General features: G+C 42.2%; 1 protein-coding gene across 14 annotated transcripts in view; it reads right to left on the reverse strand.

Moving 5' to 3' along the window:
• Positions 1-18,864, reverse strand: part of herc2 (HECT and RLD domain containing E3 ubiquitin protein ligase 2) — a 190,590-nt gene extending 171,726 nt beyond the window's left edge. For 9 of the 14 annotated variants that reach the window (XM_029708357.1, XM_029708355.1, XM_029708349.1 and 6 more), the window contains exons 1-4: positions 18,735-18,862; positions 12,898-13,007; positions 9,534-9,627; positions 3,536-3,667 (exon numbers count right to left, since the gene is read on the reverse strand). In XM_029708357.1, the coding sequence (XP_029564217.1) occupies positions 3,536-3,667; positions 9,534-9,627; positions 12,898-12,969 (298 nt within the window). In that variant the 5' untranslated portion in view covers positions 12,970-13,007; positions 18,735-18,862. Of the gene's footprint in view, positions 1-3,535; positions 3,668-9,533; positions 9,628-12,897; positions 13,008-18,734 lie in introns of all 14 variants that reach the window. The other 5 variants (XM_029708358.1, XM_029708359.1, XM_029708353.1 and 2 more) reach the window with 4 other exon arrangements.
• Positions 18,865-19,259: the final 395 nt, after the last annotated feature.

A 19,259-nucleotide genomic window follows, 5' to 3' on the forward strand; every position in this document is an offset into this window, starting at 1 on the left:
GGATAGGACCAGACTACCCAGCATACCGTGGGGTTTGGGGATAGGACCAGACTACCCAGCATACCGTGGGGTTTGGGGATAGGACCAGACTACCCAGCATACCGTGGGGTTTGGGGATAGGACCAGACTACCCAGCATACCATGGGGTTTGGGGATAGGACCAGACTACCCAGCATACCGTGGGGTTGGTGCTGGAGTTGGGAGTGGTACCTAGATTAAACACTAGACATGGCCTGCAGTCTGTCCAGTCATTTGATTGGCCTGCAGTCTGTCCAGTCATTTGATTGGCCTGCAGTCTGTCCAGTCATGTGATAGTCTGTCCAGTCATGTGATAGTCCAGTCACACCTCGCGTGCCAGGAGAGGCACACCCCACCAACGGGAGACCAGTCTGACGTCATATAGGAGGGGACAGCCAGGTGGGGAAAGGGTCACTATTCTAATATCGCAGTCACATTTAGAAGTGGAGAGTTGCCAACGCAGCACTGCATTATAACATTACACTATCCTCTGGGCTTGTATATAAAACTACAAGCAGCTACAACGGCCGACGCCAGAACTGCTATTAGCTAGAGACGCATTATTTAAAACCAGAAGCATTATTTAAAACCAGAAGCATTATTTAAACCCAGAAGCATTATTTAAAACCATGACTGTGACGATTTCGTCTGAGACAACAACATCTCAGACCTAAACAGCAGCCTACAAGCAGTAAGTCTAGTAGGGTTGTGAGTAGGGTTGCACATTTTGGGGAATATTCAGAGGTGGAAACTTTCCGTGGGAATTAACAGGAATATATGCAAATTAATATTAAATACCATTTAAAATGTATATGTTTATACCATTGGATATATTTACCATATCATACGGAGACAGAAACATAAACCTTTTACCTTATCATAAGTAGACATAATTGCAAATGATTAAATACTTCCATAATAAAAAACAATTTAGTAACGAATTGAACTTTAATTAAATGAGTTGACTCTTCACATGGGATGATTCCACTGAACCAGGAAAGGGAATATTGATCCCCAAAGATCCATCACATCTCCCAAAAACGTTTTCAACATACATCTGTAAAATGATAGTCTAGAAACTAAAGCTTTGGTTGTCTTCCTCTCAGGCTTCCATGTCTTCTCCCTGGACCTCCTCAATGTCCACCTCTTGAACATCAGACTCTGAGGCCTCATCTTCACTGTCACTTTCCAACCTTGTTGAGGTTGGCTCGTTGTCAGGCTCAAAAAGCATCAAATTTGCCCGGATGGCCACCAATGTTTCAACCCTTGTATTGGTCAGCCTGTTGCGTGCTTTGGTGTGTGTGTTCCCAAACAAGGACCAGTTGCACTCTGAGGCGGCTGATGTTGGTGGGATTTGGAGGATGATGGAGACAACAGGGGAAAGAGCCAGATCCACAAAGTCCCTTCCACCAGGTGGCTGATGAGATATGTTGGCACGACTGCCATATTGCATCTCCATCCCAAAGCCCTTGCTTGGAAGTGTACTTCGCCAGACTGCCAAGAACCTTGCCCTCATCCAGGCCAAGGTGGCGAGCCACGGTAGTGATGACACCATAGGCCCTGTTGATCTCTGCACCAGACAGGATGCTCTTGCCAGCATACTTGGGGTTCAACATGTACGCTGCTCACTTTTGCTTGGTGAGGTAGATTGCTGCTATAACTTGATGACCCTTCACATACCTAACCATTTCCTTTGCTCTCTTGTAGAGTGTATCCATTGTTTTCAGTGCCATGATGTCCTTGAGGAGCAGAATCAATGCATGAGCAGCACAGCCAATGGGTGTGATGTGAGGATAGGACTCCTCCACTTTAGACGAAGCAGCCTTCATGTTCACAGCATTGTCTGTCACCAGTGCAAATACCTTCTGTGGTCCAAGGTCATTGATGACTGCCTTCAGCTCATCTGCAATGTAGAGACCGGTGTGTCTGTTGTCCCTTGTGTCTGTGCTCTTGTAGAATGCTGGTTGAGGGGTGGAGATGATGTGGAAAAATTTTCCTTGCCCACGAACATTCGACCACCCATCAGGGATGAATGCAATACAGTCTGCTTTCTCTATGATTTGCTTGACCTTCACTTGAACTCTGTTGAACTCTGCATCCAGCAAATGAGTAGATAAAGCATGTCTGGTTGGTGGGTGAGCTACAGCCTTCCCTGTAGCTCAGTTGGTAGAGCATGGTGTTTGCAACACCAGGGTTGTGGGTTCGATTCCCACGGGGGGCCAGCACAGAAAAAAAAAAAAAAAAAAGTATGATATGTATGAAATTGTATGAAATGTATGTATTCACTACTGTAAGTCGCTCTGGATAAGAGCGTCTGCTAAATGACTAAAATGTAAATGTAAAATGTGTCTGCTGTGCGAAGAACATTCAGTAATCCCTTCCAATACACATTGCCTGTGAGCATCAGAGGTGAACCAGTTGCATACACAGCACGAGCAAGACATTCATCAGCATTTCTCTAACCACGTTCCTCCATTCAGTCAAAAAGAAAACTTCTGATTCCAGGAGGACCATGAGCTGTTGCTATCGATAAGGTGTCTGATTCATCCTTTTCACCTGGAATAGAAGTAGAGGGACTTTTGTCAGAGGTTGCTTGTTGTGAGCGCTGAGGGAACTTTATGCACTTGGCCAGATGATTCTGCATCTTTGTTCCATTCTTCACATATGATTTGGCACAGTTTTTGCAAATGTACACAGCTTTTCCTTCTACATTAGCTGCAGTGAAATGTCTCCACACATCAGATAGCGCCCGTGGCATTTTCCTGTAAAGATTATAGAACAATTAGTAAAAAAAAAAAACAACAAATACAATTCCATGTACAGATAAATAGTTAAGCAGTCAGATTAAACAACTCCTTTGTAAGATAAATGCTTTAAAATGAAACATGTATGGAAACAGGTGAATTAACACTCCTCAGTTAGCAGGCTCAAGCAAGCTAAAACCCACATGATAGCAAAAACTAACTAGTAGAAATTGTTAACAAGTTAGAAATTATTTAAAACACACTTTGATGTAGGCTACTATTTACTAGTTAACAACAAATCATGTATGTCATATAAAATATATTCATCTCACCCAGTATTGTAATCAAAACTTACCAGAAAGCATGTAGTCCTTGTCTCAGACAGTGTAGTAGTGTGGGCTCAATAGCATCTCATTAGTGTACCAGATCTTGAGAATCAGCTGTACATGGTGATGGAAGAATGCACTGTGCATACAGAGGGTTGCAATTCCATTGAATTGGGGAGAGTTTAACCAAAATATGCCATAAGACCTAGAATTGTCTTATGTGTATCCCACAAATAAAAAGGTTCACTGTTATAAGCTAACTTTTTTTTAATGAATTTAAGCAAAATTCCCCAAAATTCACAGGCTTAGCTTCCCATAGAAAAATTCCAGAAATTTCCTGGAAAATTTCCAACCCTTTGCAACCCTAAAGTCAAGTCAGCATTTACAGAGAACGTGTTTACTCCTACTAAGCTCTGTCCAGGAGTTGAATAAACAGACCCCACCCACCTGGCTGCCGCCCCCAGTCCCATGTCTCGATGATAGAGTGATGGACAGACGTCGACACTTCCTCCTCTTCCTTCTTCTCTTTATCGTTGGATTCATCCTTCTTCTGAGTACCGAAGCAATCAGTGCAGTCTTCTGGAGAGAGAGAGAGAGGAGACAAACATAAACAGCATTACAGAACCAGCACCATTTATCTCCTAGCATCCTAGCTCCTAGGATAAATCCTGGGTCCTCCCCTGGCTTCTTTAAGAAGGTGGTGCTGATGAGTGATGTGATTGGGGGGGGGGGGGGACTTTGGACTCACAGATTTGGAGAAACATTGGAACACTTGTAACTGCCATTTCCTGGAATCCAGAGTCTTAAATGATAACAAATAAAAGTAGCAAACACAGTGATTAAGTGTAAATGAATTATTTAAGTTTCATTAATATTTAACATATTTTTCCTAGAATTATACTAGCAACAGATCAGGGACCATAGGTATGAGGGCCTGGCAAGAGCAACTCAAGTAACTCACAGTGTGTTCACATATTGTCTGTGAGTGAATGAGAGAGTGTGTGTGTGTGTGTGAGAATGTGAGTATGAGAGAGTGTGTGTGTGTGTGTGTGTGTGAGAGAGTGTGTGAGAGTGTGAGAGTGTGTGTGAATGTGAGAGTGAGTGTGAGAGTGAGTGTGAGAGTGTGTGTGAGTGAGAGTGTGTGTGAGTGAGAGTGAGAGTGTGTGTGAGTGAGAGTGTGTGTGAGTGAGAGTGTGTGTGAGTGAGAGTGTGTGTGAATGTGAGTGAGTGTGTGTGAATGTGAGAGTGTGTGTGAATGTGAGAGTGTGAGAGTGAGAGTGACTGTGTGACTGTGTGAGAGAGTGTGTGTGTGTGTGGATCAGGTGTTAGGCGTTTGCCACTGTTTCTTCAAGCTTAAGCTCTCAGAATCTAACTTTTGAACAACAACGAACCTGAATGTTTTAAGTACAAAACAAAAACCAGATCAGGAGACCACTTTTGAAGACTGGTAAAACATTCATATTTTTTGTTGTTTTGTAGTTTTTAATTCAAGTGCCCATCTAGCATCTAGTTAGTTGTGTTTCTGTAGCACACGTGATGGAGGTTTCCAAACTAATGGCCACTGGATTGATGGAAATAATCATGATATCATTCTGCCAGGCAACTTTGACGCTAGTTAACATTTTCATTGGGAAGGTTTCTGAGAAAGTACCATTTAGTCTAGTTATCATTGTTTCATATCTGGTGTGCGCCGCTGCTAAATTAATTAGAGGCCGACCGATTAATCGGCATGGCCGATTAATTAGGGTGAATTTCAAGTTTTTCATAACAAAAATCGGTAATCGGCATTTTTGGAGGCCGATTACATTGCATTCCACGAGGAAACTGTGTGGCTGGCTGACCACCTGTTACACGAGGGCAGCAAGGACCTAAGTTAAGTTTAATGCTAGCTAGCAACTTATCTTATAAATAAAACAAATCAATATTCACATAATCACTAGTTAACGACACATGGTTGATGATATTACCAGGTTAACTAGCGTGTCCTGCGTTGCATACAATCAATGCGGTGCCTGTTAATTTATCATCGAATCACAGCCTACTTCGCCAAACGGGGGATGATAGGGCTAGGCCCCTTTTTTCGCCCCTTCCTGTCTGAATGACGTGCCCAAAGTAAACTGCCTGTAGCTCAGGCCCTGAAGCCAGGATATGCATATAATTGGTACCATTAGAAAGAAAACACTTTGACGTTTGTAGAAATGTTAAAATAATATAGGATAATATAACACAATAGATATAGTAGGAGAAAATTCAAAGAAAAACCAACCGGAAGTTGAAAATTAGCTCCCAATTCCTATGGCTTCCACAAGGTGTCAGTAGTCTATGTTCAAGGTCTCAGGCTTGTAACTTCCAAAACGAATAAGAATTAACAGTTTTAGTAGAAGGACAGTCTTGGAAATTCGTGTTTGGCGCCATGAAGACATTATGCACCTGCTAAAATCGGTTTCCTATTGAACATACTTCTTTCCGTATGAAATATTATAGTTTGATTACATTTTAGGGTATCTGAGGAGTAGATAGAAATGTAGTTTGACTTGTTGAAACAAAGTTTAGGGGTAGATTTTCAGATTCCTTTCTCTGCAAGTTGAACTAGTGGATTACTCAAATCGATGGCGCCAACTAAACAGACTTTTTGGGATATAACGACACTACATGTTATAGCTGGGACCCTTTGGATGACAAATCAGAGGAAGACTTTCAAAAAGTAAGTGAATATTTAATCGTTATATGAAAATGTATGAAACCTGTGCCGGTGGAAAAATATTGAAGTGGGGCGCCGTCCTCAAACAATCACATGGCATGTTTTCGCTGTAATAGCTACTGTAAACCTGACAGTGCAGTTGGATTAGAAATAATTTAAGCTTTTAGCTGACATAAGACACTTATATGTCCCTAAAAATGTTAAATATCCATAATATTTATGATTATTAATTTGAATTGTCGCCCTCCAGTTTCACCAGAAGATGCCCCGCTAGCGTGATGCCAATCCTTAAGAAGTCTTAACAAAAAGCTCATTCGCGAAAAAAAAGCACAATCGTTGCACGAATGTACCTAACCATAAACATCAATGCCTTTCTTAAAATCAATACACAGAAGTATATTTTTTTTAAACCTGCATATTTAGTTAAAAGAAATTCATGTTAGAAGGCAATATTAACTAGGGAAATTGTGTCACTTCTCTTGCGTTCATTGCGCACAGAGTCAGGGTATATGCAACAGTTTGCAAAATAATTTGCCAGAATTCTACACAATTATGACATAACATTGAAGGTTGTGCAATGTAACAGCAATATTTAGACTACGGTTCCGTATTTCACTGACAGAACAAACGCTTTGTTTTCTAAATGATCGTTTCTGGATTTGACCATATTAATGACCCAAGGCTTGTATCTCTGTGTTTACTATATTATAATTAAAGTCTATGATTTGATATAGCAGTCTGACTGAGCGGTGGTAGGTGGCAGCACGCTCGTAAGCATTCATTCAAAACTTTACAGCGTTTGCCAGCAGCTCTAGGCAATGCTTGAAGCACAGCGCTGTTTATGACTTTGTCTATCAACTCCTGGGATTAGGCTGGCAGTACTAAAGTGCCTGTTAGAACATCCAATAGTCAAAAGGTATATGAAATACAAATGGTATAGAGAGAAATAGTTGACGCGTCATAATTCCTATAATAACTACATCCTAAAACGTCTTAGGGATAGCCCCCTTTTTTTCAAATTTTCACCTAAAATTACATACCCAAATCTAACTGCATGTAGCTCAGGCCCTTTTAAAACATTTGTTTTCTACCTTTATTTAACTAGACAAGTCAGTTAAGAACAAATTCTTATTTACAATGACGGCCTAGTAACAGTGGGTTAACTTCCTTGTTCAGGGGTAGAAGGACAGATGTTTACCTTGTCAGCTCGGGGATACGATCTTGCAACATTTCAATTACTAGTCCAACACTCTAACCACTAGGCTATCTGCCACGCCCTGAAGCAAGGATATGCATATTCTTGGTACCATTTGAAAGGAAACACTTGGAAGTTTGTGTAAATGGGAATTGAATGCAGGAGAATATAACACAATAGATCTGGTAGAAGAAAATACAAAGAGAAAAAAAAAACTTTTTTTTTTTCTACCACCATCTTTGAAATGCAAGAGAAAGGTCCCAGTTCTAGCCATCACTCTGATTGTAATTTTGATGGTGTCTACAAGATGGTAGCAGTGTATGTGCAAAGTTTCAGACGGATAACATGAAGTATGAGCAAACTACATGACATTTAGTGTGAAGTCACCCAGGTATATTTGGGCAATTCGTGAATGAGACATTTGCATTCAAATTACATTTTTCTGCAAGAGTATCATCAAATCTGTGTACTTGGACTTTGATTTAGCTTTTCCAGTATTAGTAGCCATATTATAAGTTCAACATTTGCAAAACAACCCGTTTTCATAACTTCATAACTCTGAATATTCTTATAATTTTGGTCCAAAAGGAAAGGGCATCGCACAAGGTTAGTAGCTACATTGTATGACAGATACAGGGTTTCCCGTAAAGCCCAGCTCATTGGCTATCTAGGTAGCTTTGTTTGACACCGATTGGTGCTTATTTGACAAAGATACAGTTGATCAAATGAAGACCGGCCGCATCGTCAGCGTGCCATGAAGGTGTCCCTCTCTGGCCAAATTCGGTGTCCTATAGGATATACTACACCCCTAATGATATAGTTTAGTCTGGTTTCGTTCTAGGATCTCTGAGGAATACATACGAACGTGATTTGACTGGTTGAAACAACATTTAGGGTGAGATTTTCACAGATTCCTTTCTTTGCAAATTGAACGAATGGAAATACAAAATCGATCGTGCATGCTATATGGACCTTTTTAGGATATGAAAAAGGATTTTATCTAACAAAACGACACTTCATGTTATCTCTGGGACCCTTTGGATGATAAATCAGAGCAAGATTTCAGAACGTAAGTACACATTTTTACCTTCAGAGGAATTTTTCAAACCTATCGCGGTGAAAAAAAGTGTTATGTTAGGAGCGCTCCTCAAATAATAGCATGGCATTCCTTCGCAGTAACAGCTACTGTAAATTGGACAGTGCAGTTATATGAACAAGAATTTAAGCTTTCAGCCGATATAAGACACATATGTACCGACATTTGTTGTTTCTCCAAAATCTGCGATGGTGACAAGGCGCTGCATGATTTAAAATATCATCTGATACCACGCCTCGCTGGGACAAAGACCCATATCATCTGATACCACGCCTCGCTGGGACAAAGATCCATATCAAATATCATCTGATACCACGCCTCGCTGGGACAAAGATCCATATCAAATATCATCTAATACTACGCCTCGCTGGGACAAAGATCCATATCAAATATCAGCTGATACCACGGCTCGCTGGGACAAAGACCCATATCATCTGATACCACGCCTCGCTGGGACAAAGACCCATATCCTCTGATACCACGGCTCGCTGGGACAAAGACCCATATCCTCTGATACCACGCCTCGCTGGGACAAAGACCCATATCCTCTGATACCACGCCTCGTGGGACAAAGACCCATATCCTGATACCACGCCTCGTGGGACAAAGACCCATATCCTGATACCACGCCTCGCTGGGACAAAGACCCATATCCTGATACCACGGCTCACTGGGACAAAGACCCATATCCTGATACCACGCCTCGCTGGGACAAAGACCCATATCCTGATACCACGCCTCGTGGGACAAAGACCCATATCCTGATACCACGCCTCGCTGGGACAAAGACCCATATCCTGATACCACGCCTCACTGGGACAAAGACCCATATCCTCTGATACCACGCCTCGCTGGGACAAAGACCCATATCCTGATACCACGCCTCACTGGGACAAAGACCCATATCCTGATACCACGCCTCACTGGGACAAAGACCCATATCCTGATACCACGGCTCACTGGGACAAAGACCCATATCCTGATACCACGGCTCGCTGGGACAAAGACCCATATCCTGATACCACGGCTCGCTGGGACAAAGACCCATATCCTGATACCACGGCTCGCTGGGACAAAGACCCATATCCTGATACCACGCCTCGCTGGGACAAAGACCCATATCCTGATACCACGCCTCACTGGGACAAAGATGTCCCCTTGTAGCAGAAGTTTGTTTATTTTGATCATATGGAACGACATGAAATGTTGCACAATTGTAACATATATTATAAACGCATGGCTTTTTCCAACATTATGTTTTTCACAGTGGAAGGTGATTACGTCACCACTATGTAAACCTTTCAGAGCAAAGTCCAAAAGATGGTGCCCCTCTTATATTCCTGGGGAAGAACCCTGAAAATCTTACACTCAGAAAAATACTAATATATTTAAAAAGGTTCATGGTATTGTAGTCATGAAAAGGTACAGGGTAGATGGGTATTGTAGTTCCTACCTGGGTGAGCCGATTCTTCTCCATTGAAAGTGATCTCTTCATCCTTCACCATCTCATTCCACATCTCACTCAGCCCTTCTGGAGAGAACACTCGCTGCCATAGGAAAAATACATCAACTTTATACTGTGCCTTTCAAAACATACCCACACCAAACAGACAGGACAACAACAACAACAACAACGGCCTAGCCAAGGAATAGGGCGCCCAGGTCAACAGTAGTGCACTGTATAGGGAATAGGGCGCCCAGGTCAACAGTAGTGCACTGTATAGGGAATAGGGCGCCCAGGTCAACAGTAGTGCACTGTATAGGGAATAGGGCGCCCAGGTCAACAGTAGTGCTCTATATAGGGAATAGGGCGCCCTGGTCAACAGTACTGCACTATATAGGGAATAGGGCCCTGGTCAACAGTAGTGCACTATATAGGGAATAGGGCGCCCTGGTCAACAGTAGTGCACTATATAGGGAATAGGGCGCCCTGGTCAACAGTAGTGCACTATATAGGGAATAGGGTGCCAGTAGTACTCCTAACAGAACACTTGTTCTTAAAAGAACCAGATTTGGACCTTGTCAATATCCCAATATATTAGAGACTACAGCAGGGACCTTGTCAATATATTAGAGACTACAGCAGGTTCACAAACAGTCTGTCAAACATAACAAATATGAATAGGCAGGAGGCTGAATAATGTCGTAAGGGACATAGCATGGGCAGTAGGTTCATAGATAGATATACTGCTCAAAAAAATAAAGGGAACACTTAAACAACACAATGTAACTCCAAGTCAATCACACTTCTGTGAAATCAAACTGTCTACTTAGGAAGCAACACTGATTGACAATAAATTTCACATGCTGTTGTGCAAATGGAATAGACAACAGGTGGAAATTATAGGCAATTAGCAAGACACCCCCAATAAAGGAGTGGTTCTGCAGGTGGTGACCACAGACCACTTCTCAGTTCCTATGCTTCCTGGCTGATGTTTTGGTCACTTTTGAATGCTGGCGGTGCTTTCACTCTAGTGGTAGCATGAGACGGAGTCTACAATTCACACAAGTGGTTCAGGTAGTGCAGCTCATCCAGGATGGCACATCAATGCGAGCTGTGGCAGGTTTGCTGTGTCTGTCAGCGTAGTGTCCAGAGCATGGAGGAGCTACCAGGAGACAGGCCAGTACATCAGGAGACGTGGAGGAGGCTGTAGGAGGGCAACAACCCAGCAGCAGGACCGCTACCTCCGCCTTTGTGCAAGGAGGAGCAGGAGAAGCACTGCCAGAGCCCTGCAAAATGACCTCCAGCAGGCCACAAATGTGCATGTGTCTGCTCAAACGGTCAGAAACAGACTTCATGAGGGTGGTATGAGGGCCCGACGTCCACAGGTGGGGGTTGTGCTTACAGCCCAACACTGTGCAGGGCGTTTGGCATTTGCCAGAGAACACCAAGATTGGCAAATTTGCCACTGGCGCCCTGTGCTCTTCACAGATGAAAGCAGGTTCACACTGAGCACATGTGACAGACGTGACAGAGTCTGGAGACGCCGTGGAGAACGTTCTGCTGCCTGCAACATCCTCCAGCATGACCGGTTTGGCGGTGGGTCAGTCAGTTCCTGCAAGAGGAAGGCATTGATGCTATGGACTGGCCCGCCCGTTCCCCAGACCTGAATCCAATTGAGCACATCTGGGACATCATGTCTCTCTCCATCCACCAACGCCACGTTGCACCACAGACTGTCCAGGAGTTGGCAGATGCTTTAGTCCAGGTCTGGGAGGAGATCCCTCAGGAGACCATCCGCCACCTCATCAGGAGCATGCCCAGGCGTTGTAGGGAGGTCATACAGGCACGTGGAGGCCACACACACACACACACTACTGAGCCTCATTTTGACTTGTTTTAAGGACATTACATCAAAGTTGGATCAGCCTGTAGTGTGGTTTTCCACTTTAATTTTGAGTGTGACTCCAAATCCAGACCTCCATGGGTTGATAAATTGGATTTCCATTGATTATTTTTGTGTGTGATTTTTGTTGTCAGCACATTCAACTATGTAAAGAAAAAAGTATTTAATAAGATTATTTCATTCATTCAGATCTAGGATGTGTTATTTTAGTGTTCCCTTTATTTTTTTTGGAGCAGTGTATATTGCTGAAGTTACTGAATGAATAGCGTGCCATTTGAAAGTCTGAGAAAACACTGCAAATCAAATGATCCTCTTACAGTTTGATCTGCCTGCTTGACAGTCCACGAGTGAAGAAATACAGGCTTAGCCTACTCACATTGCTTCATAATGTAATCCAAGATCTATTGACTAAAAATGGACTAACAGCCAAAACAGGCTTTCAAAGATTCAGGTTCCTATGTCAATAACATAGCCGACACCAAGCAGGAGAACATCCAAGTCATGTGTAGGTCAGAGAGGATCTGGAAAAACTCTCAGCCTGCATCCTAAAACGGTATCCCATTCCCTATATAGTGCACTACTTCTGATCAGACCCCTATGGGCCTACATACAAAAATAGGCTGCCATTTGGGATACACACTTGGACATCATTGAGTGCTTGCCTGTCTAATTATGGCAACAAGCATTAAGAGGAATACTTGTGCAATACTAGATCAAATGTCGGGAAGAAAAACAAACACAAACACATACATCACGTCGCATCATTCCACACAGTCAGCTTGAATGTTTAAAAGGGACACTTCAAGGATTTGGTCAATGAGGCCATTTGGCCAACTCCGCTGGCAGATACCCATAGACTTCTAGTCATTGCGCTAACTCTGGGGAAGTAGATAAAATGGGGCATCATTGCCAACATCCTGAAGTATCCCTTTAAAACTGTAGTGGAAGCAATACTGGTGTTCTGCACCTTGCCTTGATCAAAACCAGCATGGTAAGAACACCACATTACTTAAGAATCAATGTCTTCATTTATCTTTAACATATTGGAAATAGGCAGGTTGAGGAAGACCGATTCATTGGCTCGATAATACCGTCGTCACTACCACAAGTTAACTGTGCTAATCTTCCATCTGAGATCAGGAGGCCCAGTCAGTCTCACTTGATTACTCCAAAATACAGAAGAGAAGTGAAAAACAAAAACATAATAAATAAACCTCGGGAATCAGGTGTATTGTGCGTGGGGGCCTACACACCCAGTAGCCTTGCAGGAGGTTGGCGACCCCTGCAGGATGTTCATCTCTAGGCAAGCACATCTACCTCCATGTTCAAGGTTTTACATTTTTTAAAAAGGTGGTGCGTCGACATGATGTTGTAAGAACGAAAACGATCACTGTTGTTGTTTCATTGTACAATAGACCTGCTTTCCAGCCAAGAGGTTTCATGACAGTGTGTAGTGGGAAGTGATCATACCTGCAAGTCTATCTTCAGCCATTTGTCATGGAATCTCAGTTGGGCATCCAGGGTAAAATACGGAGTAGGCATATTTACGTCTTCTCTCCTGGCTACAACCGCACCAAACCCTAGAAAAGACAAATAATTCAACACAAATTTGGACAGGGCCTCAGTACATCAGCAGCTAACCATCTTTGACATTTTAAAAAGCGTGTTTCCTAGGTGACGATACTCAGTTAGCGAACAACGTTTGCAAGCTAGCTATGTTCGTAACATGGGCAGGACTATTTTTTTTAACAATTAAAATCATTATTTTGTCGGGGGGCCAATATTAGTAAACTGTTGCATAATGCCAGCCACATAGAGCTGTGATATCAGACGAAACAAAAATGGGGTAACTAGCCCACGAGCTAGGTAGCTGATGAAGCTAGCTCGCAATGCGGTTAGCCGTTTGTCTTGCCGAAAGGCCAGCAGAGAGCAATATTGAGTCGTTTCATCTTATCGTCGTGGCCAAAGGAAACTAAAAGTATGTTACTGTCCCTGAAGTGAATTTAAATTCTTTAGGAAAAACAGCCCTAAAATGTTGTAACATTATTATGTGGTCGTAATTTCCAAGCTAAAAACACACAGTATAGTTCACATACAGCAGCTTTTAAATCTACAATGTCTGTCGGTTTCAGTCATTTCTGTTAATGCATTGAATATTTATTATTACAGGTCTTTTACAGTTGTCATTGTCGGAGGGGACACATTGTTTGCAGACTCACAACCTGGGCTACACTTGTGAAAAACGTATTGGTTTATTTCATTCCATTTTTACTAGTTGTCGATTCAGTCATTGTCTTTTGTTTGGAGCGCTCCTGTCTATGTTGAGTTACGGACCGACACATATAGAAGCAGGCCTATAGGCTACCTGGTCTGCACGCAAATGTAGTCCTATAAATGTTTCCCTTTGGGGATCTGATAGTATTTCTGATTGGCTTAACTCACCACCACTAATGACCTGTGGAGCTTCTCAAAGTAAACATTTTTCTTCACCTCAAAACAGCAGGTAAACAAAGTCTGTTATTACATCCATTGAGAATGACAATACAGACCCCTTGACTTCTCCCACATTATTTTAACGTTACAGCCTTATTCTAAATGATTAAAGCAAAAACAGGTTTCTTTTTTTACGATGTATTAAAAATAAAAATGTATTTAAAAAAAGAAATCACATTTACACACATAAATACTCAGACCCTTTACTCAGTATTTTGTTGAAGCACCTTTGGCAGTAATTACAGCCTGGAGTCTTCTTGGGCATGACGCTACAAGCTTGGAACACCTGTATTTGGGGAGTTTCTCCCATTCTTCTCTGCAGATCTGCTCAAGTTCTTTCAGGTTGTACGGGGAGCTTCTCTGGGCCACTCAGGGACATTCAGAGACTTCTCCCGATTCCAATTCTGCGTTGTCTTGGATGTGTGCTTAGGGTCGTTGTCCTGTTGGAAGGTGAACCTTCGCCCCAGTCTGAGGTCCTGAGCAGGTTTTCATCAAGGATCTCTGTACTTTGCTCCATTCATCTTTCCCTTGATCCTGACGAGTCTCCCAGTCCCTGAAAAACATCCCCACAGCATGATGCTGCCACCACTATGCTTCACCGTAGGGATGGTGCCAGGTTTCCTCCAGACGTGACACTTGGCATTCAGGCAAAATAGTTCAATCTTGGTTTCATCAGACCAGAGAATCTTGTTTCTCATGGTCTGAGAGTCTTTAGGTGCCTTTTGGCAAACTCCAAGCGGGCTGTCATGTGCCTTTTACTGAGGAGTGGCTTCCATCTGGCCACTCTACCATAATGGCCTGATTGGTGGAGTGCTGCAGAGATGGGAGAACCTTCCAGAAGGACAACCATCTCCACAGAGTAACTCTAGAGTTCTGTCAGAGTGACCAGCCGTTTCTTGGGTCACCTCCCTGACCAAGGACCTTCTCCCGAGTGCTCATTTTGGCCGGGTGGCCAGCTCTAGGAAGTCTTAGTTGTTCCAAATTTCTTCCATTTAAGAATGATGGAGGCCACTGTGTTATTGGGGACCTTCAATACTGCAGAAATGTTTTGGTACCCTTCCCCATATATGTACCTTGACACAATCCAGTCACGGAGCTCTCCAGACAATTCCTTCGACCTCATGGCTTGGTTTTTGCTCTGACATGCACTGTCAACTGTGGGACCTTTATATAGACAGGTGTGTGCCTTTCCAAATCATGTCCAATCGATTGAATTTACCACAGGTGGACTCCAATCAAGTAATAGAAACATCTCAAGGATGATCAATGGAAACAGGATGCACCTGAGCTCAATCTCATGTCTCATAGGGTCTGAGAATACTTATGTAAATAAGGTATTTCAGTTTTTGATTTTTAATACTTCTGCAAAAAATGTCTAAACCTGTTTTCGCTTTGTCATTATGGGATATTGTGTGTAGATTGCTGAGGATTTTTATTTAATCCTGTAACGTAACAAAATGTGGAAATGTGGGGGGGGGGAAAAAAATCAAGGCACTGCATACATACATACATACATACATACATACATACATACATACATACATACATACATACATTGCATAAGTATTCAGCTCCCTGAGTCAATACGTTAGAAACACATTTGGCATTTTTATCCTGAAAAATTACCCTGTATTTGCCAATGTCACGCTTACCCATAACATGATGCAGCCACCACCAGGCTGGAAAATAAGGAGGCAGTTACTCAGTGATGTGTTGTGTTTGATTTGCCCCAAACGTAAGGCATTTAGGCCAAACAGTGTATTCCTTTGCCAGATTATTATTTTACCTTTATTTAACTAGGCAAGTCAGTTAAAGTATTTAGTGCCATGTTATATACAAGATGCATGTTTTGGAATATTTTTTTTAATTCTGTATATTTGTATTCGTTTTTTTACTCTCATTTAAGTCGTTATTGTGTTGTTGATCCATCCTCAGTTCTCTCATCACAGCCATTGAAATCTGTAACTGTTTTTAAAATGGTAATATTATGGAAACATCGCTGAGCAGCTTCCTTCCTGTCCTGCAGGTCAGTAGGTGGTTTAATACATAATGCACAGCATAATTACTAACTTGACCATGCTTAAATAAAGATATATTCAATGTCTGATTTGCTATTGTTACCCATCTACCAATCACTGCCCTTCTTTAGGGCGCTTTTGAAAAAGTTCCCTGGATCTTTGAAGTTGAATCTGTGCTTGAAATTCAATACTTACAGATGTTGTTTGTATGGGGGACAAAGGAAGGGTTCGTCATTCAAAAATCATATCAACCCTTATTATTTCACACAGTGAGTCCATGTAACTTATTATGTGACTTGTTAAGCCAAATGTTACTCCTGAATTAATTAAAGGCATGCCTAAACAAAGGGTCTGAATACTCATGCATTTGTAGTAAATATATTTTTTTTTTAATTCAATTTTTTTTTTTTTATACATTTAATCCCACTTTGTAACACAATAAAATGTGAAGAAATGCTTTAAGGCACTGTAACTACTGCTGTACACACCTTTTCTATGCATGTCCATACTGTCTTTACACACACACACACACACACACACACACACACAGACAGAACACAAAAAGCGCATCTCTCTCAAATGTTGTGCACAAACTTATTTACATCCCTGTTAGTGAGCATTTCTCCTTTGTCAAGATAATCCATCCACCTGACAGGTGTGGCATATCAAGAAGCTGATTAAACAGCATGATCATTACACAGGTTCACCTTGTGCTGGGGACAACAAAAGACCACTAAAATGTGCAGTTTTGTCACAACCCAATGCCACCGATGTCTCAAGTTGAGGGAGCGTGCAATTGGCATGCTGACTGCATGAAATGTCCAACAGAGCTGTTGTCAGAGAATTTAAATGTTCATTTCTCTACCATAAGCCATAATGTCATTTTAGAGAATTTGGCAGCATGTCCAACCAGCCTCACAACCACGTATACCCACGCCAGCCCAGAACCTCCACACCCAGATTCTTCACCGGCGGGATCGTCTAAGACCAGCCACCTAATGAAACTGAAGAGTATTTCTGTCTGTAATAATGTCTTCTTGTGGGGAAAAACTCCTTCTGATTGGCTGGGCCTGGCTCCCCAGTGGGTGGGCCTTTGCCCTCCCATGGCTGCGCTCCTACCCCCCATGTGAAATCCATAGATTAGGGCCAAATGAATTTATTTCAATTGAGTGACTTATATGAAGAGCAACTCAGTAAACTCGTTGAAATTGTTGCGTTTATATTTTTGTTCAGTATATTTATATTCCGGTCTTTGACATTACTCGTTCTGATATTTCTTAATTTTTCTGGATTATGTGTATTTTTGTATTATTATTGATAGGTATTACTGCACTGTTGGACCTGGAAACACAAGCATTGATGCAACTGCGATGTTTTTATTTAACTAGGCAAGTCAGTTAAGAATAAATTCTTATTTACAATGACGGCCTACCAAAAGGCCTCCTGCGAGGAAGGGGACCTGGGATGTTTTATTTATTTAAATAATATAGGACAAAACACACATCACAGCAAGAGAGACACACATCACTACATAAGCACTAACCTAAGACAACAACATAACGCAGCAACACATGACAACACAGCATGGTAGCAACACAACAACACAGCAGCAACACAACAACACAACATGACAACAACAGCATGATAGCAACACAACAACAGCATGATAGAAACACAACAACACAGCATGGTAGAAACACAACAACAGCATGGTAGCAACACAACACAACAACACAGCATGGTAGCAACACAGCATGGTAGCAACACAGCATGGTAGCAACACAGCATGGTAGCAACACAACATGGTAGAAACACAACATGGTAGAAACACAACATGGTAGAAACACAACATGGTAGAAACACAACACAACAACACAGCATGGTAGCAACACAACACAACAACACAGCATGGTAGCAACACAACAACCAAGCATGGTAGCAACACAACATGACAACACAACATAACAACATGGTGAACGTGACCCAATAAACTAATGATTTGAGAAATACCTTGTACTCCGAAATTGTCCCATTTACACCGAAAGACTGCGAACGACTGCTAGTTTTAAGTAAAACAGCAGATATTGTGTCCTCATGCTAGCTAGCTAGCAGTAGCAGCCATTATGGGACGGGGTTCCATTGAACAACAGAGGAGCTGATTGGCTGACACTGCCTTTCCAAAATGGCCGCTGCGGCTCTTAGCGTGAGGACAAAAACGACTGTGTTCAGGGGAAAAAACTAGCTAGCCCGTCGTTCAATCTTCTCCGTGTAACCTTAACACTTGAGATATTTTTTTTGAACATATCGGGAGTATTAAATGTATTTCTCATCCCCTAGATAGAGGTATATTTTCTGAGTTGCCCCCTCGGTGTCTTTATATATGTAATATACACAGGAATGATGTCCGACCGTAAACAAGCGGTTCGGGGGGATCTGCAGGCTACTGTTTGGCTAGCTATTATTTTACTTCGACAATAAGACAACGTTATGTTTTTTTTGTAACTATATCTACACTAGTTACCACACACTTGTTTTAGCTAATCCGTTGGATACTTGCTGTGTGATCATACTAGTGTTACAGTGAACCACAATACATGAGTTTAACTTTAGCGACGCGGCTAGCTACATCCGAGCTAACTAAACGCGCTAGGTCATAACAAATACAAGGACGGAAAACGTTTCACATCTTATACACTCGCCGATGTCGCTCACTTCATCTTTATTTACACCGACCCCCCCCCCCCCCCCCCCCCCAAAAAAATGTATACAATTATAATTATTTTTATTTGTCTTTACCTGCAAGGTTTTTTGTTCTTTATTTCTTGTTGTATTCTGTCCCTCCAGTCCTAACACGGGCTTTGCTGCATTACCAGGTCGTCCATATTGGACCCATGTGATTGACAGCTGAAACCAGATGACGTAGCTAGACTTCTGCCAGTCACCGGGACGTGATGAATATTTTGGCATGTGCATCCTTCATTCCTCCCCTTGTTTCCTTGACGTAGCCCGATTATTGAAACAAAACGTTACTACGACTTTAGAGAACGTTCCCTTTGTTAAGAGTCTCATTAGGTCATTTAACTAACGTTTTCATGTGAATGTGAATGTTAGTGTGATTTCGCAGCAAAACAGAATGCTGCGTTCACGGCAAATCAGAGGGTGACGACTCTTAATGTGTTTGTATGTGTTTCATAATTTTTTTAGGTGGGTCCTATCTAAAAGATGGCATATGGTGCAGCGGTACACTCTCCAGTAAGTAGTCTAGTTTACGGTTTAACCTCCTGGTGTAACAGTGTAGGTTCCGTCCCTCTCTTCGCCCCA

The sequence above is a fragment of the Salmo trutta genome, chromosome 22, assembly GCF_901001165.1.
Source record: "Salmo trutta chromosome 22, fSalTru1.1, whole genome shotgun sequence".
Taxonomy (NCBI): domain Eukaryota; kingdom Metazoa; phylum Chordata; class Actinopteri; order Salmoniformes; family Salmonidae; genus Salmo; species Salmo trutta.